The sequence below is a fragment of the Lethenteron reissneri genome, chromosome 5 (genome assembly GCF_015708825.2).
Source record: "Lethenteron reissneri isolate LAM-NWPU_2019-01 chromosome 5, ASM1570882v1, whole genome shotgun sequence".
NCBI classification, from domain to species: domain Eukaryota; kingdom Metazoa; phylum Chordata; class Hyperoartia; order Petromyzontiformes; family Petromyzontidae; genus Lethenteron; species Lethenteron reissneri.
The window spans coordinates 7,184,494-7,210,928 of NC_083783.1; the positions used below are offsets into that span (position 1 = coordinate 7,184,494).

The 26,435-nt window shown below is 47.1% G+C and overlaps 1 protein-coding gene across 8 annotated transcripts in view; it reads left to right on the forward strand.

Moving 5' to 3' along the window:
- Window positions 1-26,435, forward strand: part of LOC133351870 (dystrophin-like) — a 325,976-nt gene that overhangs the window by 77,611 nt on the left and 221,930 nt on the right. For 5 of the 8 annotated variants that reach the window (XM_061567468.1, XM_061567455.1, XM_061567476.1 and 2 more), the window contains exons 1-7: window positions 1,879-1,914; window positions 7,322-7,424; window positions 8,755-8,854; window positions 11,471-11,703; window positions 12,494-12,593; window positions 16,878-17,485; window positions 21,719-21,873. In XM_061567468.1, coding sequence (XP_061423452.1) covers window positions 8,803-8,854; window positions 11,471-11,703; window positions 12,494-12,593; window positions 16,878-17,485; window positions 21,719-21,873 — 1,148 coding nt within the window. In that variant the 5' untranslated portion in view covers window positions 1,879-1,914; window positions 7,322-7,424; window positions 8,755-8,802. Of the gene's footprint in view, window positions 1-440; window positions 642-1,734; window positions 1,915-7,321; window positions 7,425-8,754; window positions 8,855-11,470; window positions 11,704-12,493; window positions 12,594-16,877; window positions 17,486-21,718; window positions 21,874-26,435 lie in introns of those variants that run through there. The other 3 variants (XM_061567483.1, XR_009756234.1, XR_009756232.1) reach the window with 3 other exon arrangements.

The following is a 26,435-nucleotide window of genomic DNA, read 5'->3' on the forward strand; positions in this document are numbered from 1 at the left end:
TTCCATTTTTTTTCAATCAATTGGGATTACACGGAGCAGTTGTTACCCCCCCCCCTCACTGGCAATACCAATTCCCACGTGCAGACCAGATTTCCAGTCTGCCTTGTGCCGCACAGGGGCACCCCCAGTGGCAGCTGTCCTTACACACGTGTGGAAATGAGATGTGAAGCAGGAAATAACCAATACCTGTGGGGTAAATGGCCAGAACTAAGCGGGGGGGGGGGGGGGGGGTGGGCGTGAAGGCCAATTTAAATAGGTGAGTTTTTGCAAGAGAGCACTTGCTGTAAACATCTCCAACGACTACTGATTGTCTCAATCATTTAGCAAAGGCAAAGCGTTTCAAAGCACGGGAGCTGCACCGGCAAAAGCTCCCCCCCCCTTCCCCCGATAACACCCCAGGAAACGTCACCCCCGGCGATGCCGACGCGTGTGCGTTGCAGGTGTGCGTCGACGAGCTGCCCGCGTGGAGGGAGCGCCTGGAGAGGCTGCGCGAGAGCGCGCAGGAGCAGCCGCCGCCGGTGCTGGAGGACGAAGAGGAGGAGGCGGAGGAGGGGGGGACGGGAGACGCCAAGGCCGTCTGGGCAATGCCCGACGACGATCAGATGCACGAGCTCTCCAACCTCTTCCACCTGTGGGACAAGGTAGGGAGGGAAGCCCTTCACCCCCCCCCCCACCACCCGCCTTCGCTCGCTCAAAGTCCTAGACGTTGTCGTGGCCAAAGGCCCCGTCGATGCCCACCGTACCGTGAGCCCAAAGATAATGGTAGCGCAGCGATCGCGTGAATCGCAAATGCGGATTTCGCGCGCGCGGTTTGTTTCGTCTATCTTGAGCCCAGCAATCGACTTGGAATCGATGAAAGGGTATGCACTGTCACGTGCGGTCATGTGAGTAGGAACAAATAGAAACACATCTCTGTTCTGTGTTTCCACGTATAATTACATATATTTGTAATTTTACTAGTTCTATTGGCTTTCCAGACGAATATTGTTCAGCAAGAATATTCTGTACCGGTTTCGATCTTCGTCTCATCATTTCTTTGGAACTGCTTTTTGTGTTTCGTTTGTAGTTGTTCACCCACACTTTCTGACCCACCCCGACTGGGACATCTGTGAAAAGTAGCATCACAGCTCGTCGGAGTCCTTCTCCAGTCCCAAATAAACACATTCCTGCGGAGGGAGCTGGTAGGAACGTTGGGTTGTTAGGTCAATGGCCAGGGTCAACGGCGGCGTGGTGTATTCTGCAAATATGCCCGACTGTGAGGGCGGGCACAAGCCGGCGTGAGTAGGTTAAACGTTGAGTTTTATAAGGGCACCACAGGGTGACTAGCCCCTCCCCACCCAGCCCCTCCCCACCCTCCCCACCCAGCCCCTCCCCACCCTCCCCACCCAGCCCCTCCCCACCCTCCCCACCCAGCCCCTCCCCACCCAGCCCCATCCTCCCTCCCCACCCAGCCCCACCGCCCCTCCCCACACTCCCCACCCAGCCCCTCCCCACCCTCCCCACCCAGCCCCTCCCCACCCTCCTCACCCAGCCCCTCCCCACCCAGCCCCATCCTCCCTCCCCACCCAGCCCCCCCCTCCCTCCCCACCCAGCCCCTCCCCACCCAGCCCCTTCCTGCACGACGGACTGACACACACAATAATCCCCTGTGGGCTGGTGTAACCAGGAGGTTCCTACCAGTAAGATTCTGATAACTCTGGTCGCTTGCGGGCACGGCCCCCCCCTCCCCCCCAGGTGTCGCACGAGTTGCCGGCTCGCTGGCGCGAGGTGGAGGGGCTGCTGCACTCGATGTCGCGCCTCGACGAGCGCTCGGGGAAACTGCTGCCGGCGCTCGCCGCCGCCCGGACGCGGCTGTGGACGTCCCGCGACGAGGCTCCAGCACCACCGCCGCCGACGCCGGGGTCCGGCGTGCAGGTTCGCACGAGCGGTGGAAGGATTCTCGCATGGGTTAACCCTTTGCCATTTCGACGACGTACGCCAGAGGTCGCAACCGGGTACCCGATACCCGTACCCTACCCGATACCCAGCTACCCGTACCCGGTCGGGTACGGGTACGGGTACCCGTTTGCGACCCTGGTGCGGCCGGGTACAGGTAGACCGTGAGTCACTGGTGAGTAACTGTTTGTCACTCATTTCCCAACATTTTGTCTCTTCTCACAATTCAAGTTCCTAGAATCAACCCACCCGCGCCTGCAACGTGGCTTCAATCCCAGAGGTCGCAATCAGGTACCCGATACCCGTACCCTACCTGTACCCTACCCGTACCCGGCCGGGTACGGGTAGGGTATGGGTATGGCCGGGTACGGGTATGGGTACCCGTTTGCGACCCTGGTGGGGCCGGGTACGAGTACGGGTAAGGAATCAAAACCCGTTTGCGACCTCTGACGTACGCTAACACGTACGTCATTGGTCTTTCTTCCGATTTTTCGTTCCGATGACGATTCCGTTGCGGCGATGTTAACACGCGCACGTGTACGTCATCGGGATGGAATCGGAAGTAAAAAGCCGCGCGGGGAAGGCGCGTGGCACAGTTTGGCGCCGGCTATCATAGTGTGGTCGTGTCGCTACAGTTCTGTGCGGTGAATGCAATGTCTTTAAAATCAGCGGTGCTATGCCTCTGAAATTAACGCTAAACCACTTGCGCTTTCCGAGATTCGGCAGTGAATGGGACGCCCAACCTGTAACTTGTTGTTTCGGCATGGGGAAAGGGTTTAAAGTCAGCAGCATAAATGCTCTCAATTGAACGGTGCACCAGATGAGCGAAATATCTGCATGTTTTGAAAACGTGTTGTGCTGTAATCCGGCGCTGCTAGGCAGCGGGGTTGGTGTATCGGACTAATGACAACTTGTTGAGAGACTCAAATTCCCGTGGGCATCGCAATGCAATATCCTGGCTCGCCAGCAGAAAGTATGACAGCAAAGTGTGGACTGATATTATCTGTCCCTTTCGTACGGGATAGAGTGTTGCCCCCTCGCATGCGGGGTGGGGGGGGGGGAGCTTTATCAGTCAAAATTTCATCCATCAGCCACGTATAAATAATATCTTTGCAAACATAACAATTTTGTCGGGTGGTTGGAGCGTCAATGACAATAGTTTGGCGTAAAACTACCACCACCACGTGGCCTAACCTAAAAAACTAATCTGGGTCATGACAGGGGAGGTGTTGGTGGTACGATTGGGCAACAGAAATTGTACCAGCAGTTGGACACCAGGCTCAGAGTGTGGTGTGCGAACCACTGCACCACGGAGCCATTCCCTCCTTTACGATATAGTATTTTATTCCTGATATAAACTTTATTTCCCTTTGGGCTAAATATTTTATAAGTAGGGCCTGTGTAAAAAATGTGATTGTAGCATTCAATCTACCATTTTGCGGCAGAGGAAAATCTGAGTGCGGACTCCGTGAATTAAAAACAGCGCTTCGTGATGGCATTGGCAATGTCGTTATGGGTAAAAGTGTGAGAGTAGCACTTAAAATTCAAGCCGCGCAGACCTCGCCACTGTTTGACATTTGAAAATTTCGCAGCTGACTCGGAGCCGAGCGCTGCTGAAAACAGACCGCAGATGGCCATTGTAAATAGCTGCCCAGTTGCTGCTACACATCACTTTGCCCACTACAAACGCGATTGATTAACTCCAACTATGCATGCAATTTGTAATAATCGAAACATAATATTCTCACGTACACCAAGTTGATGTGTGTACCACGAACATGAGAAATTATAATTGATGGGCCCGATTCCTACTCTTAGTTTTTTCGGTAAAGTCACGTAGGTAAAAAATGAAATTAAAATTAATAAAAATGAAATAATAAAAAATCACGACGTTTCGGAGGCAACACAAGTCTCCGTCATCAGGTGGGACCGTCACAGCTAGATTTGCTGTATCAAGTGAGGCAGGGATTCCAAGATGCAAGTTCTTAAATACAAGTTAAGGGGGAGGAGAAGAGGGGGGGGGCTTATCAGAATGTGGTAGCCAAGGAATGTAACGTATCGGGAGGGGGGAGACTTGTGTTGCCTCCGAAACGTCGTGATTTTTAATTATTTTATTTTTATACATTTTTATTTCATCTTTTACCTACGTGACTTTACCGAAAAAACTAAGAGTATGAATCCTAGCAGTCACGAAAGCTTCAAATGTAGAATTAATACCCTCTATATTCCTGTTGCACGCATTGGTTTCACTCGCCCCCGGCTCTTGCGCGCATTATGTGCTGATGAGACTCGGAAAGTCAAAACCGGTCCGGAGTTTGTTCGCTTAAAAATATGCTGCAGCAATAAATTGTTCCAGGAGGGCCAAATAGGCCAATGGACTAAATTGTAATTTTATGTTTATGTGATGAAACAGACCCTTGGCTCTTTGTAATTGATTTATTTACCCATAAGCCAAACACGCACATGGTTAACAGAGGGGGCGGTGCGACAAATTCCTTTCGTTATCGCACTTGAAATTCCACACTCCCCACATCTACGCTCGGTTTGGCTTTTGCGACCAATATCATCCATAATACAGGTTTTTTTGGTTTGATTACGTAAATATATAAATGTGTCTTTAAACCCGCCAACCACGCGACAGCCAATTAGTAAGGTTTGTCACGTAAACAGAACATGCCAATTTGCTACGAGGACATCACACAAGTGTGTTGGAGAGTAAATCCACAATCTTCTTGGTTCTTTCGGTAAAGTCACGTAGAATGGAAATAATAAAATAATAAAAATAAAACATAATAAAATAAAATACTATAAAATTATATAATAATATAATTATGTCCATTCTACGTGACTTTACCGAAAGAACCAAGAAGATGAAACCCTGCAATCACGAAAGCTTTAAATCGAAAATTAAATCCACAATCTTTACAATCGACGCTCACCCATCTATATTCTCAGCGCCTTGACCGACCCAAACCGAGCGGCGTGGTGAAGTGCTGTGAAATAGTGCTCATGACCTGCACAGCCTGGGTTAGGTCCCCTCATCCAAGATAACTCTATCCAACACGACGGAAATACCCCATTGCACTTTGTTACAATGCTCCGTGCTAGCGCACGTGCGACCCGATTGCACGCCTCGCAGTGCCGGTGAGAGCCACGGGAGGGGGCCCTTGGAGGGCCCAACCGATCGTCACCGCTAACTCATCACTCGCAAGCCATATCCATCCACAAGGTGGCGGCAGCGAATAATACAATTTGAACATGATGGGCATTCGTAAATCAAGCCCTCTCGTAGATGAAAAATTAAAATTAAAATTTTATTTTTTTACCTACGAGAGGGCTTGATTAAAATTAAAATTGTATTTTTTTACCTACGTGATTTTACCGAAAAAAACCTAAGAATATGAATCCTTGCAGTCACGAAGGCTTCAAATCTAGAATCAAGCCCTCTCCTCGACCGACGCCTCTCCCCAAGCCGTGTCGGTCATGGCATTTGTTTGACCATACTTCACCGCGCTGGGCAGTGCGAGTTGTTGGAGGGGAGCGGCTCCAGTGCTGGTTCAGATACCACTCGCCACTGATGTTCGCCTTGGACGGGCTGTGGATAGGAAGCAGACCTTGGTGACCAGGTTAAAAAACGTGTGTTGACCGCTCTGCCACCGCCCCCGACGTGTTAGAAAATAATGCATTGTAATTACTGTACTCGTCTGTAAACACACGGCTGGCCCCTGCAGCCTTGCGAGTTTGGTGACCTTTAATTAAAGAGCATGGCTGTAACCTAACAAAACAAGGGCACAGACAATTACGCCTGGCGCTGTTGGAAAGCCAACGGGGGGGGGGGGCGGGGCGGGGGGGGGATCATCGCCGGCGTTGAACGGCGCTGGAGCCAGCCATGCCACTTGGTCGTGGATTCTCGGATGGCATCTCGGAGGATGAGCCCGGCTACGTGGATGAAACACCCGCGGGGGCACACGGTATCCAGCGGGCGCCAGATTATAACGCGGCCCTTGCCAGAGGACAATTGGTGCGCGGTGAAATATGGGCTACAGAGCTCGCACACTGAAGGGGGAAGGCTGGAAGAGCAATTTTATCGTCTTCATCATCGTCGTCGATTAATATATTTAACGCGGTTAATATTTTATTACCAACGACCAAATCACCAGGATTGCGCGCCCCAAGCTTCGTCAGTTCTGAGAAAGCAAAGCAACCTTGAGCAAGTGCTTGGATCGGTGACCAGCAGACGGTCACTCCAGCAAATTCCGCTGTTGTACTGTACTTCTACGCCCCCCTCTTGACGCTCACCGCATTCACCAAGCTGCACTCACCAGTATGGTGAAGAATGGTCATTTAACCCTGGCTTTGAATATCTGGATTGCTTGCCGCCCGTGATAAAATCCAGGTTCTCAAGGGTTGTTCGTCTCTCTCCAAGTCGCCAAAAGAGTGCACAAGAAACGATCACATAAAATACGATTTGCTGTGCAGGTGGCATACATATAGGCCGTGTCTGCTTGATGAGGGATTATCGACATTTTCGCATAGAACGCCTAATGTGCGTTTCTGCAAGTCGTGCAGTAATTTAAAGTGCGATCTTTTAATAAAGTTTTGTTCATGCCAAGGAAGGCTGCAGTCTTCTTTTGTTTCCTAACCCTGCCCTGTTTTTGGCTTCCCTTTTTCCAAAGGAGAGGGACAAAAATTTAGAACGATAAAATTTGCGTTTTCGCTTAATTTGGCTCAATTCCACATCTGGGAATTCCAAACACCGATTTGGTTGACAAACAATATCACAGTGCAGCCTGTGGGGGGGTCCATCTTCTACTGTGTAATTGGGGAAAAAAGGCCACAAAAAAGGCCCATAATCACGATGGTGAGATGTTATCTCCCTCGCCCGGAATACAGGAGGTCTTGGGTGTTTGATCCTGACCCTGACGCCGGTATATTTAGATTTTGCACGTTCTCCCCGTGGTCACGTAGGTTTTTTTCCAGGTCCTCCGGTTTTCCCTCCACATTTATAAAATGTGCGTTTCGAGTATAATTTGGCTGTTACAAATTTCAACGCAATAAGCCACTCCATTCAGCTATCATTTGTGGCCAGGTCACATCTGAACATGGATAAAAAATCATGTTTTATCATGGCACGTGCCAATAGTAAAATCGGAATAAACTATGGGGGGAAAAGGATATCATTCGTTTTTATGGTAATGTCCCATGTGCTAGGCCTTTTTCAAAGCACTGAAATATTGATGAGGAAAATGTTCTAAGAAATAACATAGGAAAGTATGTGAAAGTAATAGTACCCAGTGTAGTTTTTTTTTAATGATTGATATAACAATCAATAATTTGTAATGCGGGACATGTATAAAATGATAACATTAACGTTTTATCTCCACAGAAGCCGGAGGGTTTGGTGCCCTTTGACCTTTCTGCCGTGAACACTTTGTTGGTCGAGGCAGAAGAAATGGAACGTGCAGGGGGTTTTACCAGAAGAGCTTAAGGTGATGTGTTCAATGCTAACAGGGAGGATCGAACACAAATGCTTGTGACTTCTCGTTGATGTACACCAGGTTGGTGAATGGCAGTGGTATTTGTAAAGTAGGTTGATAGTGGCCTGCTGAAAGTCTGTATTTTTCCACAATTCACAAGGGGAGGTCACATTGCATGGCCATGAAGTCATTTCATGAAAATGTAACTTGGCTATTATCTGATTAGCTGTCCTACGAAGCAATGTGAAGTGTCCTTTTTGTTATTATTAATATTCTAAGAGTACCGTTAAAATATATCGGGCGATATTCACATCTTGACAAAACGGACAATGCATTGCCTTGGCAGCGCTCAGCCCTGGACACTAAAACTGGTGCCAACCCTGGGCAATCATAACTATCAAGAGTGGTTTCATCATTTAAAGTGGTGGTGCTCACCTGATCAATAATAATAATTGTTTGTGGTGGAGACATCGGCTTCTTTTTTAAATGGACAAAAAATAACATCAATATTATGGGGTTTTTTTACACATCATGATCAGATATTCATGCAATTTTACACACTTTTTTTTAGGGGTTGTGTGGTACAGCTCTCTGATGCGTTTTCGTGTCGTTCGGCACGATGTCCAACGTTTCGCTCTCCATGCGTTTGAGAGCCTCTTCAGCAACTGGGAGGTTCTTGAGTAACCGAAGCTCCCTAGCACGTGGGGGCGAAACCTCGGACATGGTCTCAAACAACTCGCGGTACAACCCGAAAGCGCATTGGAGAGCTAAACAATAAATACACTGGTCAACAAAAAAAATCATTTTTTTCTGGCCTGGACTTTTGCAGCTGTTTTAGACTAATTTCAGGGTGCTGATTCCAAATCTGATTTCAGATTTGCTCTATCTCATTTTTATGCTATCGGCATACCCCATTTTCATTGATTTTACCTGAAATTAACTCTGTCACTTATGATTCAAGTTGTTGTGGTGCTGTATTTTTAGGATAGTGTGTTTATAATATAATTTTATGTAGATATCCACAATTATTTAATATTTTTCTTCTACAGTTTTTATTGAAAATGCAATATTTGATATCTCAAAAACCTGATATGATAGACAAAAACTGATGCCAGATTTGGAATCAGCACCCCAAAATTACTTTAAAACCCTTGGAATACCTTATGCCAGAAAAAGTGTGTTGTACAGTGATATCTTTAAAAAATACGAGTATCTTGTCTTGGCGAAAGCCTACCGAGCTCATGCATTGTCTCTGGTGCAAGGGAAACATGGCATACGTATTTGAGAGGCGGGTATTGTATCATACGAGTAAACTGACATATCACTGTTGTTGTGTTTACAGGTCACAGTGAGGAATTTGCATACTGAATGGTTGCAGTTTAATGAGCTGATGCGAGGCCTTCCAAAAGCCAACGAAGAGAAGCCTTGCTTTGCCGATGCAGGTATCTGAACCCCACATCACATAAAAATAAACGACTTAAAAAATATAAACTAGCTGAAGCTCTAAAACTTAATTTCCATTTTGAAGTGTTTGTGAAGTGTTGTTACGGTTTAATGAGTCGAGATAATATTTCTATTTTGGAAGTAATAAATATGCACTTTGCTTTGAATAAAAAGTCACCTGCGTTTCTTGACAGGTCATCATGTTTGGCCCCAAGTAGTGCAATGACGAGCCTGCTAAATAAATTGCAGGCTGCTATCCTACAGGAGTTTTTATTACCCCCCCTTTCTTGATCACGAATTTGTTGGATAATTTACGCTGAAACATGCAATTTGCAGACAGGCGAGGGCCTGTGGTGCGCTTTAAAATGATGCTGTGTGTGCTTCCCTGCTCCTGTGTCCTTTGGTCTTTCCTTCCATCCATTTATCTGCACATCTGTCCCTCCCTCTCGCTCTCCTCGTTTCGTCTTCTTTCAAGTGCCTCTTCTATGAATTAAACTGTCTTCAAGAAATGTGAAAATTTCCTTTTTTTAATCATGATTAGGATTACGTTATATTGGGGGCGTGTAGAGTCAAGCATTGCTCGCCCAGTGGCACGAAGTGTGATTTATCTTCCTGTGGCAAACATAAGCTTCGGCTATGACAAGTTCTGAGTGGGATATTACTTGTAAAGTGAAGGTTTAATAATCAAAGACGCTGAATATTTCAACTTTTACATATATAAAAAAATACAAAAGCGTGTCTGCATTAGTTTACTTTCACATTAAAGTTCCCGATAAAGAGTTTTACGCTGCATTATGCTCGGTGGCATTCACTCACTAATATGCAAATATGGAGGTAAACGTTGCGAATTTGCACTAGTCTATGTTTATTCAATTTGAATTCGGGAAACTATAATACCATGCTAATTCAAAGCAATCTGTTAATTACTTACTGACGTTTAATTAAACTAATATTTGATCAAATTTTGACTTAACTTTCGTGACTGCAGGAATTCATATTCTATGGTTCTTTCTGTATACTCACGTAGGTAGATAAAAATAAAAATAAAGTGATTAAAGCCATCACCCCAACCGTGAGAAAGGAGCCATCTGAGGATCCAATCAAAACCACCTTGCCATACATAGCAGGGATAACCAAAAATATTTCCATAATCATTAACAAACACAAGATCCAGGTCCGATTTAACACAGTATATATAATTCGTGATCTGATCCCATCTGTGAAGGAAAAGATTCCTGACATGCAATATCCCAGCGTCTACAAACTAAGCTGTATCTGCGGCAGCAGTTACCTTGGGGAAACTAAGCAACATGTCTCGGACCGTGTTCGTGAGCATGAGGCAGATTTGAAACACGGCAGGACCAATACTTCTGCCGTGGCTGATCATTATTTTAATGCAACTGGCTCACACGAAATTGATTTCTCTAAGACGATGGTACTTTGCAAGCCTACTGGCTATCAACAAAGATTCGTTCATGAAGCCATCCGTATTTACAGACACAATATCAACCGAGAGGATGCTTATAAGCTCAGCAATCATTGGAAAGATGATGTCAACCACTTTGGGTCAACCTCCACTGTCAGAAGTGTTGGTGTGTGGAGCGAGGTGCAATGCTTTGATTGGTGTAGACCTACTGCCGGTGTCGGAGCCCTCTCCTACATTAACATTAGCTGCCCCGCCCATCTCTAAATCTTTATAAACAGCTTGCCCTCAGAGGCTAACCTCCCTGTTCTTGATGACGACCGCTTGTGTTGCGATCGAAACGTCGTGATATTTTTAATCACTTTCTTTTTTATTATAATTTTTTCTATCTACGTGACTTTACTGAAATAACCATATAATATAATATTTGATCATTTAACATCATCAGTCCATGGCTGGATCAGGGCCTGTTGTGTTAGTATATGCCAAGTAGTTGATATATATAGAAATGTTACATTTCGATTTAAAGCTTTCGTGACTGCAGGGATTCATCTTCTTGGTTCTTTCAGTAAAGTCACGTAGAAGGAAAATATTTTATTATTTAGAAGGAAAAATATTTTATTATTTTCCTTCTACGTGACTTTACCTTGGTTCTTTCGGTAAAGTCACGTAGAAGGAAAATATTTTATTATTATCCTTCTACGTGACTTTACCGAAAGAACCAAGAAGATATAGAAATGTTCTTTCGGACACATTCTTCAGGCCCTGCTCAAGCCCACTAACTTTTCGTCACAGTGAACTATTCACGTGTTCGACTGTACGTTTCTCTCTTATTCCAAGTGTGCGTCTCTCCATGCGTCTTTGTGCATTTTCCAGCTGTTGTTCCATTGTTTTTCGAGTGGACCACGTTTAGGAACGATGTCATAGGTGAAGAACAGGTCTGTCGGAAAGACAGTGTCTGAATGACGCTGTCTTTCCGACAGACCTGTTCTTCACCTGAGGACGGCTGCTTGCATTGTGGCCAAAACGTCGTGAGAATGAGTTTATTATTTTTATTTTTATAATTTTATTATTTCCCTTCTACGTGACTTTACCGAAAGAACCAAGAAGATGAATCCCGGCAGTCACGAAAGCTTTAAATCGAGATGTCAGAGGTGTTACGTTTAATATTACAATCGTCTTGTGTTTTAAGGGCCTTCGATGGACATCGCGAGGGTTTCTGCGACGCCAGTGTCTGTGAAAAGCCGGCCAGTCGTTGAGCAGCACCACCATCTTGCAACATGCCAGGATGATGCCTTCCCAGAATTCCAAGCGCGCGTTGCAGGGCTCTCTGATTGGTTGGCTGAGCTCGAGAAAAGATTGACACCACAACCCGTGACCTTTGGCGACGTCGATGACATAAACAGAGAGATTAAAAAGCTAAAGGTAAAATAACATCGAATGTACACATTCATTACATTGGCTTGTGCCCAATACATAAATATTCATAAAGGAGATACATATGCATACCAGAATGCACTCAATATAGTCATTCACTTGTCAATTAAAACATGCTTACGGCCCTTTTAGAAATCTGCTACTGGATTAAAGGCCCTCCCCATGTCGTGCGGGTTAAGTGTGAGTTGGTTGAAGCAGGGAGCATAAACACAGGAAACATAGCATGGTGCAACAGTGAATTTTGCTGCCCTGCCCTGCAATGAAAGTAACACTAAATATGCAACTACAGCGGGCACACCTGTGTAAGTGACATCAGGAGTATGACGGTTCAACCTCCCCGGGGGGCAATTCGATGAAGTGTCATCGCAGTTTAGTGTCGTTATCCAGTTCAAAAATTTTGCTGAATGCAGTGGCCACCAAACTGGCTGCGGGTTGATGCGTGAAACCCATGACATGAAGCATAACCTTAATCGTGAGCTTCGGAGTCGATTTTATAAATCGGCGAGTCAATGCGTTGTTACACCTGCACAAGCTGAATGTTAGCGCAGCGTACAGACTTTCTTCTCATCTCAGTCTCGAAATGTTTCTGTGGTATAACATTTGCATTGGCGTGGAGCCAAAACCAAATACGTATGGTCTACTTGCTACATTTCATGTGTATGCAAATTCGGGCATTTGTAGAATAAAAAAAAATATCTCGGTAAATAAAACTTGAGTGTTTTGATGGTTGACTTCCATCATCGTGTGTATTTGTGCGTGTGTGCGTGTTTCCTGGCAGACTGTTATGCGTGATCTGAACCTCAAACGGCCGCAGTTTTATGAGGTCATGACATCAGTTGAGAAAATCCGCGCTGGGCCATCACGTCTCTGCTCCAACGGTTTGTATCAAAGTGTTTCCTGGCGTTAACCTCACAGTCGCTGCCTCTTCTGTTTATCTGCGCAGAATTTTTACTGCGGGGCATTAAGAGAGATCACTTTCAAGGGAGCCATGCGTCTGCGTGTGATTTTTTTTTTATCCCAGAAACACCGACCCCCTGTTCACCTTTTGCCATCAAATGAATTGGATAGGCGTGGTGGTACGCGGTGAAAACATTGCCGTTGTGATTTTCTGTGCAGATGGCGTAAGTGTTGGCCGTGTTTGTTCGGTCAGAGGATGATGGGCATTTTCGCACGGACACCATTTGTTTTCTGAAAGTCGCTTGGTGACTTAAAATGAAATGTTGTTAATTTTGTGTTTAATGCCAAGGAAGGTGGCAATTTTCCTTTGTTCTCAAAAACGTTTTTGGCTCCCGTTTTCACACCCCGATGCAAGCAACCGTGGCAGCCTTCCCCTCAACACTTTACATCGATTGCTCATCTTATCCCGTCGGCTTCGAGAATATTCCCCATAAAGCAACACTGGCCAAAGCAACAGCAAGCCACTTACATTCCTGGCAAGAGCTGCCGCCGCTGGTGACTTCGGAATTATGTTTGATTACCAGAGCACGCAGTGCGTCACGTTGTGTGCCATCTTCAGGCTGAAGGACCATATCTTCTCGGGTCGGCTTGACCCATGTCGTCCACATGATGTCAAGTTGAAGGACATTTGTAGAACCATCTTGCTCGTCGCCGACATCTGCGTTTTTTCGTGTTGTTGTTTGTGACACTGAAGCGGCAACACAATTATGCATGGGGCGGCACACCTTGAGCGTGCCCCGGCATTTACGGTGACAAATTAATCCGATTTGCATTTTAAACAGAGGCTCCTCGGCTGAAATTGCGGAGGAAGCGAGCAGAGTAATTAATTTAGACACGCCGGCATGTGCGCACTCACGGCGCAAAGTCCGCGGACGAACGTGCGGTGCGTGAAGCTCACCGCGGCGGAACACAATTAACCATTTCGCACGCGATTCCTCAACATATGCCGCATAGTGGCAATTCCCGCAGCGAGTGGAGTTTGTCTCAAAGTTAACTTTTATCGCCATCTCGGGGTCAATTGGCCGTGAACATTAAAAAGCCTTGAAATTAAATGAGCAAATAACCGATCCATTGATGAATCAATTACAATTTATTATTGTGCTCAAGGTAAAAATGTAAAAAAAAAAGTTTAGGTAAAGGTGCAGCCCTGCAATTACTTGCTCATTCCACTGCTGGCTGAAGGTCTTCCACCAGAAGGAGCTCGAGAGCGAGCTCCTTCTAGAGAGGGTATATTTTCATTCTCCTCCACGATGACCATACTTCTTTAAAGAGGAGGAAGTACTCACACTTGACCCCGCCACACGCAATCTGCCCATCGAATTGTAGCGTACCCGTTCATACTGCTGGGTAGATAGAGGTGGAGGGAATTGACAAGAAAAAAAATCCAATCGCCATTGTTTCAACTTCCATGCCGGGCATTTGAACCGACGGACGTCTGGGTTGCAAGTCCAGCGCGTGTTGACCTTTACCACCACGGCAGCACCCACGCCTCGTAATGCCTGTGTAGTATAATAACACCAGCTAGTGGCCAGCAGCGGCAACTGTGGTGGACAAACGGTACACGTGCCGGTGAGCATACACACGGCTGTGTCGGCAGGGCGGTGGAACTGGGGCAAGGGTCATGGGGGGCCCCATCTGGAAACCCCTGGAACCTGCTAGTGGGTTCGAGACGGGAGGGCGGAGCCAGGCCGCGCTGGGAGCATAAAAGGGGCAGAGAGTGGGAGCTCGAGGCTGCCCGTTCTGGGATTGGATCATCTCTTCGTTGCTGTTGTCTCGTCGCCATCGTCGCCATCGTCGTCATTGTCGCTGCCCTCTTCGCCCGACATTGCGCTGCTAGATAGTTGTTGGCTGTCTCCGTCAGCGCCGTCGGTGTTAGACGGCTCGCGTTGTGTATAGGCTAGCGACTCTAGAGTGTGCAGGCGAGAGCGTGTGTGTTCAATACAGAAAGGTGCCTCTCTACAATCCTCGTCTCAGAATCACTGACGCTACATTTCGATTTAAAGCTTTCGTGACCGCAGGGATTCATATTCTTGGTTCTTTCGGTAAAGTCACGTAGAAGGGAAATAATAAAAGAATACAAATTAAACATAATAAAATTCTCACGACGTTTCGGCCACAACGCAAGCAGCCGTCCTCGGGTGAAGAAACAGAGCTGTCGGAAAGACGCTACACTTGCATGGAGTCGCACGTTGCAAAGAATCGATGGTTGTATCCGCGTATGTATTTAACCCTCTCCTGCTCCGAGACATCTGCAGGGTGGGTGTCCCGTTTATCGCTGAATCTTGAAATGCGCAAGCCCCCTACTCCTCTGCTGTGTTTGCGAGTGAATGTAGGAATTACAACTCTGCCAGATAAGAGCGATGCTGACTGAGGCTCTGTGGTGCCGATTGGATCCTATCACTTGACAGATGCACACAGGGCCCCCTACAAAGCGCACTCTCTCCAATGCTCATATTATTTTGCCCTCTGTTCAATTATTCAGCTGGTGCGAGGATTGTAGCTTGATATATTATTTCTGGTGCGTTTCTCCCCGGCGCAAGAGGGCACAGCGTATTCTCCTACCAAACTATCTCGCTGCGTTATTATACCAGAGATGCTCCATCGGCAAATATCACGGCATACATATCACAAGACTAGATTTCTTTTTAGTTAACATTTTGATGAGATCCTGGGTTTAAATGATGTACAGTAACAGAGTTTAGCCGTGATTTTAACCGAGATCTCAAGTGTAAATAGTGCTAGCTCTCAGTCCAGTCATTAAAGGCTGCACGGAAAACATTAAATGCACTTAACTTAATTTCTTAATTCGGAATTCAATTCCCAAACCATGGCTGATATTCGTGGCGTGCAATATCTGAACTGGTCCTGTGTCCCCCCCCCCCTCCTCACCCTTTCACCAAACTGCACTGACCAGCATGGGGAAGTATGGTCAAACAAACCCGCATGACTGTCATGGTGTGGGGTGGTGGTGGGGGGGCATTTTTCCAGCAGTGGATTGACAAAGCGCCGTAAATTACCATAAACTATGAATGAGGCAAATTCTCATGATTTTTTTCCACTCACTCTAAACTGTGAAAGATCTGAATGTTGATTAAAGTGGAAAAAAAAATCAATGTATGAGGCTCCATCCTGCTAAGTTCGCACAAGTGTCATTTTTGAATACCAGCTTTATTCTCAATGCAGACCAACGCCTTAAACTATGCATACGTCATTTGGCTTCTTTAAACACGAATTAAATTGGCCAATTTTCAATTCTTCGAACCACTATGGGAACTGTGCAAGGTGCACGTGCGTGTGTGTGTGCACGCACGCCACGTGTGTGTTTGCGCACTCGTGTGTTTGGTGTGCGTACGTGGGGAGCATGCGCTGTGATCCAAACCTCTCCTGGGTTCAATTCCTGAGCACAGATGAAGTGGCCTGTGGAACCGGTAGAGCTGTGGCTTCTCTTTGGGTGACTTTAATGGGTTTCCAACAATCTGTTCACGGCCAGGCACTGGGGAGACAAAGGTGACCAGGATTGATGTAGGCAATGCCAACCCTTGGTGACTTGATTCAATAACTTGTAATGCTGACTCTCGTTTTCACCATTTCGTTTCCATTTGTTCTCGTTTATTCCATCTCGTTTGCACCGTTATATTTGCTTGGTTACCCTAAATGTAAGGGTTGCATATGATGTGGATTTAACTTGATGAACGGGACTAATTGTTATGCACATGAGTTGATAAATATATATTCCAAGCGCAATAATCGATTTATTTAATGAATGGGCGTGTGTTTTATTCAATGAAATAATGCATCGTTGCTTCACCATGTAGGTTTGCTCGGGCAATAAAAATCATAATTTGAAATTGAAATTCTGAGAACAAATTTATCTAATCGCAAAATTTTGTCGTCAGACTCGTTCGTTAACTCACCGGTGAGCCAAAACGATAACAATTAGCACGTTAAACGCTTGGTCACGTCACAGTTAAATGACTTTCGGCTTTGTCGGGTGGTGGAGGATTCTTAGACACAAATGTGGTCGGATAATTAGTGGGCCTTCTCCAAAATTACATTCCGAATCGTACATCATTGAGTTCCCACCACTGAATAGAGGATCGTTGTCCTCGTACGTTTGTGCATTTTATTCTATTAAATGATACATCATCGCGTTCCTATTACTGAACATAGGCTTTTTCTCTCTTTCTGCGTGTGTGCGCATCCAGTGGAACGGCTCGGCGATGGCCTGTGCCAGGCCGAAACCGACTTGAGTCGCCGTGTGCAGACGCTGCAGGCCATGTTCCTCGATTCGAGCCTCTGGGACGAGGTGAAGCACGAGGCCGAGCAGCTGCTGGACGAAGCCGAGGCCCGGCAGCTTCTGCTCGTCGTAGGGCCGGGACAGCCGGACGCTTCGAGCACCTTGCTCGGAGCGTCGACGGAGACTCCGTGTCCGGAGCGGCGGCCGGACGCCGAGTCGTCGACGACGACCGCCGGCAACGAAGGTCGGGGGACGACCGGCGATGCCGAAGCACCGGCTGCACCCCGCGAGCTCGCCGCGAGCACCACCGCCATAGGAGAGCCCGGCGGAGGAAGTCCGGGTGACTTTGACCTGCCGGGAGAGGTCAGCGTGGAGAAGGAGGAGATGCTGGAGGCACCGGGGTCGGGTGGGGCGTGCAATGGCGTGGAGCAACGGAGCCGACCCAACTCGGATTCCTCGGCTGAGCTGGAGCCGGTGACTCGGCCGGGAGAGGTGAACCACGCCCCTGGCACTGGTGCCGAGGTGGAGGACGTGGAGTTCGTGGTGGTGCTCGAGAAGCAGCTGCTTGAGCAAAGGGTAAGGATAGGGCCTGGAACGATGCATCGGTTTTTGTGTTCACGTTGCACGTGTCGACTTGTGTGTTCGGTGGACTTCTTTCGCACTGTGCATAGCCAACCTTGCGAACTTGAATCGGTTATGCAACTGTTGTTAAGATGAGAACTGGAAGGCATGTGCTCACACAGTGACGTTAATAAGAAGGATGAAGATCAGACAGGATGGAAGGAGTTTTAGGCAAATATCTGCCTTTTGGGTCAGATAGAGATGAGAAGAAATGAAAGAGGTATGCCCTTGTCACGGATATTCACAGCGACATTTAACGTGTTTTTTTGTGAATATTAAACGAGAGAAAGAAAGATGTAAACATAAATGGGGAAATGATTAACCATCTCAGAGTTTCTGATTGCACATCCATTATAATAAATCAATGGAAATGAGTAAGGGGAGATGATTGTGGATCTCTAGAAGGCTGTAAAGTTGTGCTCGAGATAAATGTGAGTGGGAAACAAAGGTTTGGCAAAAATATTCCTCGGCAAAATGAAGATGTTTGTTGGAGGGACACAACTGGAAAACAGGTTATGTACACCGAGAGGTCAAAACGGAATTTCATTATTGAGTTGAATGGTGACCCTCGGTGGTGACAAATCACCTCATCCCTGGGGGGGAGGGTGGGGTGGTGGAATCATTCTACGCCCCCCCCCCCACCCCCTAGTAACGATGCGTTTGCCATTCTGACCCCCGCCTGCATTATGCAAGTTTCACCATGAAGGGAAAGTCGTACACCAAGGTGATGTTTATTTATAGCGCTCGGCTAACATTGCGGATTTGCCCTTTTTATGCACGTGGGGTCTTAATTTATACAGCAATGTTACCACAACGTTTGCTCCGAATGTTTTATTTTTACAAAACCCATGAACTTGGAAATTGCCTGTGTTTGTTGTGAAATACAAAATTAGGTTTCATCTTCTTGGTTCTTTCGGTAAAGTCACGTAGAAGGGAAATAGTAAAATAATAAAAATAAAACATAATAAAATAATTCTTACGACGTTTCGGCCACAACGCAAGCAGCCGTCCTCAGGTGAAGAACAGGTCTGTCGGAAAGACAGCGTCTGAATGACGCTGTCTTTCCGACAGCCCTGTTCTTCACGGCTGCTTGCGTTGGGGCCGAAACGTCGTGAGAATTATTTTATTATGTTTTATTTTTATTATTTTACTATTTCCCTTCTACGTGACTTTACCGAAAGAACCAAGAAGATGAATCCCTGCAGTCACGAAAGCTTTAAATCGAAATTTAAAATTAGGTTTGTTATTTTTTTGTTTGGTGGTTATCTCCGTAATTAGATTTTCCGATTTTTGCTTGAACTAAGAAAATGCATTTTTGTAATAACACCCTTGATAAACATAAGACGGGATTTATGTAAAATATATTCCATTACCAATTTCATGATTATAAAAATTTAGCGAATTTTTAAAGTGGGATTTTACACAACACGGTGGCTCTAATTACCGCCGTGACATGGATGGAATAGACAAAACGGTTAGTAAATCTTTGGAAGGTGCGTACTGCTAAATCATTAATATTTATACCATTTTTTGTATCTTCTCAGCAATAGTTATAAAGCCAATTTAAGTTGGATTTGCTTGCAGGGCTTCTGGAAAACTGTGTAGGATTAAGGTGGAATGCATCTTTAGATGAACCACAATCGTAAGAACGACTCTAATTGTTTGGGCAGTGACGCAGGCCCAAGTGGTATGGCTTCTGCCACTTGTGCCAGAGGTTAGAGGTTCAAGCGAGGGTGTATTTATCATAAACAAAATTAAGCACGGTCTGTTTCCCATTGAAAGTTAAAGATCCCATGACTATTCATGAAAGAGTAGGCCTTTACACAAACACCATCACATTTAGTTGGTCTCGAATTATCTGGAAAGCTAATTAGCCCAAATAACTAAAAACACATGCGGAGGATTTCTACTTATTTACGTTTTTACCTATAATGCTGCCAACGTCAAATGAGTTTGTACAATACATAAAAATGTGGTTATGCACTGAATTTAGCTAAATTCCTGGTCTGAGAATCGAATTTTGGTTCGACTGTCATACAGTGAACTTTGCTGGCGTAGCTCAGTGGGTTGGGAACGTGATTTCCTCTACCGTGTGGACCACAGTTCACTTCAAGGGGTCACCCTGCGATATTCCCCTCGATGGACCGTTCTCTTAACATGAAGATTTGCGCTGCTCTGCCAGAATCTTGACGAATTCATCTCTTGACACGACGACGATTGCAGAAATCCGGAACGCAGTCGCGGGAGAAATGAACAATTGACGCAAATCTCCGTCAGTTTCCTTGGTCGTGGGGTCGGTCTTGCAAATTCGATCCCAATATCCTCCTCTTCGACGTCTTCACTCTATCACGAACGTCGCAGCACACCTGCCCACAGACAGTCCACCGTGGCGGAGGTTTTTTTTTGCATCGTAGCAAACCCACGAGCCCCGGAGTTTTTATTTGTTTTTTTTTACAGCACGCCGCGCGGCTCGCATGACCCCCTGGGGTGTCAGATTTTTCGGGGGGGGGAGGGACAGTCTCCGATGCAACTGGACTATTTTAAAGGAGGTGGAAGGTAAAAAGTGGGGAGATGGCACCCTCCACACCCCCCCCCCCCCGCCCAGCTGCTGCCCCAACCAAGCGAGGGACACCACATCAAGGGAGAGGATGACGGGAGTGGGGAAGTATAACCAACCTAATGTGGGAGACCTTAGGGGTAGGTGGACGGGGGGGGCAGGAGTCGACTGTGGTTTTGACCTCGGTCTGCGCACGACCTAGGACAACGCAGTCGCGCCGCTTATTTCGTTATTTACGAGCGGGACCTGGCGTAAAGTGCGGAGAATTAAATTAATCCAAATGGCATGTGTGAAAATAACCGTCGTTCAATTACGAGGATGGGCCGCTGGATTCGGTGCCGGGCGGCGCCGCTACGCACGGCCCCGGCAGGGCAGGTCAACTCATCGTCCCGTGTGCCACAGGAAACGAATTTTTGTAATACGCCACACGCACGCGCGCGATTTTTCATAATTAAGATAATCCGGAACGGCCGCTTTGTTGCATTTTGCGCGGCGCGCGTTTTAAGTATTTTGTGTCGTGCACACGGGGAGGGGGCGAAGGTCGGCACAGAACAGAGGGGCTTGATCACGACCTGCGGCTGTGTCATCAAAACCGCGCTGTGCTCTGATGGAAATCCTCGCCTTTTTCATTGGGAACGCGGCGGCCATCGTCGCCCCGAGCCGGTGATTTCATCCGCGGCGGTGCAGGCGGCAGTTTTCCGTCACTTTTCTTTTTACGAGGCGACCGGTTTTTATATGAACAAAAAAAATGTTGGACGCGGCTGTGAGCCAACAGCAGAGCGGTGCATCCTGGCAAAGGATTTGCGGCAACGTGGATTTGTCCGGTATCTAAATATGCAAGCTGCAATGCAAGACGTTTTACGGAAACGGGTGAGCATACCACTGTGATGGAGAGAAAGAGAGAGCGAGGCATTGGCGGGGAACACAAGGACATCGTGAGCCTGGACTTGAACAGGAGTGGCGAGTTGGCACCAAGGATAGGTGAGGGAATTGGAGTTCAAGACCACGGGGATAGCAGGAGGGATATTACCGACCTATAACCCGCACTGACCAGCGTGGTGAAGTATATCAAACAAGCCCCTATGACTGTTGAGGCATTAGGAGGCCTTCATCCAGCAGCGGATCGAGGAATGCTGTCTCATTATGAACATGTTATTCATTAACAGTAGGGCATGGAAAGATTCACCCCCACCCCCACCCCTCTGATTTGATTACCATCATTCAGGATAGCAGTGCGATTAAATTATTAAAATGTTTGTGGCATTGCAGTGAATGGTGGCCGGGGCCTTTTAGTGGCTCTTGGGGGTGACGTGAACCCGTTCAGAATCGATAAAGCATTCATTAACGGGTGTACGGCCAGAACAACCCCCCCCCCCCTCTCCACCCACCACAACAACCGATGATCCACTGCTGGCTTTCCTCCAGGAGTAAATTTGACGGAGGCTTTTCAGAGTTGCTTCGTTTGCTTCTGTTTTTGCGACCACCGCCCCCCTCTCCGCCCACCACAACAACCGATGATCCACTGCTGGCTTTCCTCCAGTAGTAAATTTGACGGAGGCTTTTCAGAGTTGCTTCGTTTGTTTCTGTTTTTGCGACCCCTGCCCGCCCACCCGCCTCTCCCCCTCGAGCAGGCGTTGATGCAGGAGCAGGAAGAGAGGCAGTCAGTGCTGGACGCGGCGCGAGCCGAGGCCGAGCGGATCCAGCTGGACTACTCCATGGACGACACGGCGAGCGTCCTGCAAGAGCTGGCGGGCCTCGAGTTGCGGAACAAGCACCTCGTGCAACGGTGAGCGATCTCCAGCCGGGCACGTGAGCCCGTAGCAGTCGTAATAATAATAATAGTGTGCGTTTTTGGTATTCCCGCGCCATTCTCGTGACGCAAGGGATGTCACGACAAAGGTGTGCCACGTTTCGCCTACATGGTCTGCGTTACTTTCCCCAGTAGAGGGGGTGATGGTTACTATGTGTAATCCCAATTTAGTAATTTGCAGATGATTTTTTTTTCGTCAAATTTTCACCCTGGCACAAACGACAACCTACTCTTTTTCAATTTAAAGCTTTCGTGACTGCAGGGATTCATCTTCTTGGTTCTTTCAGTAAAGTCACGTAGAATGGAAATAATAAAATAATAAAAATAAAAGATAATAAAATAATTCTCACTATTTTTTTTATTATGTTTTATTTTTATTATTTTAGTATTTCCATTCTACGTGACTTTACCGAAAGAACCAAGAAGACAGCCTACTCTTTCCGAATGCCCGCGAGTATTTTACGGTTAATATACCCGCGGTAATGTCAGGATCGAAATCTTTATTTCGATTGGAGGAATCCATTGAGCTATGCAGCTCTTTTGCACAGATGTCCATTGTGTCCAATAACCAGAGTGTGGGCTTGCAAGATTAAAAACCGCGAGTTTCTGGAACGGGCCATATCCACCCACACCATCCCTCAGGGTTTCTGAGGGTTGGTTGTTTGAAAACAGTAATGCAAACACGAACGAAAGTAATTTTGCAGCGAAAAAGTGACTTTACATTTTCCTGTATTTTCCCCCACTTAAACACACGTGCTCGCAGGCATAGTTCCTTGGAGCTGGTGAAAAATGAACAGAAGGCCCTTTTGTTTATTTTATAGATTTGCATGATCACGTTGGTGGCATCGTATGGGCGGCAGATTAAAGAAAATAAATAGGGTGGAAAAAAAATGTTGCAAGAAAATGGGTTTTGCAGCGAAGAGACAGGTAATCATGCCATATTCCGGTGGGTGCTTGGGTGGGTGCGTGGGTGGGTGCGTGGGTGGGTGGGTGCGTGGGTGGGTGGGTGCGTGGGTGGGTGCGTACAAAGCACGTTACTAAATGTCAGGTGACATGAATTATAGCCAAAAAACCGCCACTCCCATGGTAATGAAAGCAGAATTTTATATTCGATTTCTGTCTGTGCTTGGTAAGTGAAATTTGCGCCCCTACTTTCGCTGAAAACTACATGTGAATAGACGGCCTTGTTATTGAGTCATGTCTGGAAACATTGATGGGGCTTCCCACTGCTATGAATCTTTCGTTCTATACATACATGCCTTTCCGCCGCTGTAAATTTCCGTGAAAATAAATGTACACCGCTAACTATAATAATTTACACCCCTTCTTCTTTCAAGGATTTCCCATTGTCGCATCAGTTCGGGCGGGGTGGGGGGGGTTGTTTGACCATACTTCACCGCACTGACCAACCTTCACCGGTTGGTGGTGAGAGGTGGCCTAGGACCAGTTCGGCAAATACTCGCCACAGATGTTAGCCGTGACTGGCATTCGAACTGAGGTCACTTAATTCACCGCACAGCGTGTGATAACCACGGCACCACTGTTCCACCGTACGTGCGACACTACAGACTATCTATTGTAAACGTGTGTGTGTGTGTCTGCTGCTGTGGTATGCAGTCGTGTAGCAGTTAGCATGCGGTGTTATGAACCTGACGATCGGCTCTGAACCAGTCCTGGGCCTCCCCTAGGTCTATTCATCCTCTAATGAGTAGTTTAACACGTAGGCTTTCGCGACCAATATTATTCATAATCAACGTTTTTGGGTTTAGATCGCGTTATTTATAAATGTGTCGTAACCCTCCACCACCCGACACGGCCAATCAGTAAAAAAGTGTCACGTTGACAAAAGACAAATAGTTCACTGCTTTAGCCCACCGGTGTGTTGAAGCGTGAAACCACAACATTTACAATTTGAGTACGACGTTTCGCTGGTAATTGCATCCAGCATCATGATGCTGGATGCAATTATGATGCTGGATGCAATTATGATGCTGGATGCAATTACCAGCGATGATGCTGGATGCAATTACCAGCGAAACGTCGTACTCAAATTGTAAATGTTGTGGTTTCACGCTTCAACACACCGGTGGGCTAAAGCAGTGAACTATTTGTCTTTTGTCAACGTGACACTTTTTTACTGATTGGCCGTGTCGGGTGGTGGAGGGTTACGACACATTTATAAATAACGCGATCTAAACCCAAAAACGTTGATTATGAACTCTAATGAGTACTTGGTGTGGTGTGTAAAACATCGCCAATGGGGAGACAAAGGCCAGGCATGCTTCTGCCTACCCACACTCCTCGTGTGCCGTGCTGGTCTTCATAGGTGCTCGCTAGTAGCACTTGCTCCCACAGTCTTCTTTAGGCTATATGGGGGATCTTTGTCTCTGTCTAAGTACATTACGACACGGGGAGTGGTGGCAATAGCCCAATGCCCTTTGAACCTTGCCACTCGAGGTCGATTCCAGCTAGAATATGAGCAACCAGTCACGAATATTTGAACCGGCCCTGAGCTTCTCCTGCGTTAACTCTGCCTCAAATGAGTACAAATGTGATAAACCAAGGTGATCCAATGTGGTGTTGGCCGCATTAGCCTGTTGTGCGCCTTGCCAGCTTTCACCGGTGCTCGTGAATGGCACTTGCCCCGCAAATCTGTATGGCTATTAGTGGTGGTGAGACGGTGTCCTTCGTACATTCGTACGTAGTACATCTCTCGCTACCTCCGTACTCAATATACGTATGTCACCGTCCTCTGCTAGTAACCCTAAAATTCACCTCTTCACGTAAAGTATCCGTTGAGATCTTTCCAGAGAGGAAATCGCACACACGAGCGATCAGCGGAGCTCATTCCAAAATTACTACCCAGGGCTGAAGGGAGAGAAGGAAAATGACGGTTGTTACCATCGATTATCAAAAAAAGTTACAAAAAGAATTGCACCAGCCCCCAGGTATTGTTATATTTGTATTGAGGATTTAATTACCTGCTGCATCATAGACTTGATGACTACGTTCAGACGTTGCGGTTATTTTACCCGTGAAGAATCGCAGCTCCTTGGCTACCTGCAGCGAGAGAGAGAGAGAGAATTTTGTTTTAAATGCTCTACTGCTGCAGCAGGAGTATCCTTCAGTAATTTTTCACTGCAGCTTAAAATCCCTAGGCGCTAGGGAGAAACACATTTGCTAAAACAAAAGTGCTTTGCCTCTGCTGTTTAACCGTTATCTGTAACGGTAATGATCGACAGGATTATTGTCAGCGCGCCCTGTAGCCAGACACATACTGAATAAACCGAAACCCCAGATGGCATTGTTGAAGCATCATTAACTTTTAATGTGTATGTGCGTACACACTTATATATTCATAGATACGTGTCAGTCTAATCACCAAATCACCCGGAATGTGCTCAGTTCTAGTCTGATCTCAGAAGCTGTCTGGCTCGTGCTTGAATGTATGGCCACTGGACATAGCAGGTTGTTGTTATACTGGTAGGAACCTCCTGGTTACACCAGCCCACAGGGGATTATTGTGTCCGTCGTGCAGGGAGGGGCTGGGTGGGGAGGGAGGGGCTGAGTGGGGAGGGTGGGGTGGGGAGGGTGGGGCTGGGTGGGGAGGGTGGGGAGGGGCTGGGTGGGGGGTGGGAGGCGTGGGGCTGGGTGGGGAGGGGCTGGTCACCCCGTGGTGCCTTATAAAACTCAACGTTTAACCTACTCACGCCGGCTTGTGCCCGCCCTCACAGTCGGGCATATTTACGGAATACACCACGCCGCCGTTGACCCTGGCCATTAACCGAGCAACCAAACGTTCCTATCACCTCCCACCGCAGGAATGTGTTTATAGGCTGTGGGATAGGTGGTGTGCAGCAAAGGGCAATGGAGCAAAATCACTTGGTTTAGTGTACTTCTATGCTGCCCACCTTCACCAGCCTGCGCTGACCCTGATGGTGAAGTATGGTCGAATAATTCCCAACACCTCTGCACAGCGTGGAGCAGGCCCTGGTCCAGGAACACACTGGCCATGGGCTGCACCGGTTCGTATGCGTTTGCAGGGGGGAGTGGTGGTGCAGCGATCCGCACACCGCGCTGCGGTGTTAATCGGCCATCCAGGTTCGATCCTCGGACGTGGATAACGTCAGCGACGACTGGTATCACAAGTTGTCTGGGGCCTTTCTCCTAGGTTGACTCGGCCGTAAATGAGTTCCTGATGCAGTGCGTGACCGTGATCACCGGGGAGATGAATGCGGAAAGGTATGGTGCTGGTCATACCACATGAAGGACGAAAAAGGTCCTCGCGAAATGGACTTTCCCCAACAGTCGTTTTAGTTTTCGCGGGATCTCTAACATCTGCATACTTCCTCTTAGTTCTTTCGGTAAAGTTACTTCCTTTCTACATGACTTTATCGAAAGAACCAAGAAGATGAATCCCTGCAGTCACGAAAGCTTTAAATCGAAATCTGCATACTTCTCTATTAGTTTTCCAATGGAGTGACATTCTTCTGTCATTTAAAATGTATGTTGTGGCTGCATGGCTCAGAGGGGGTTCA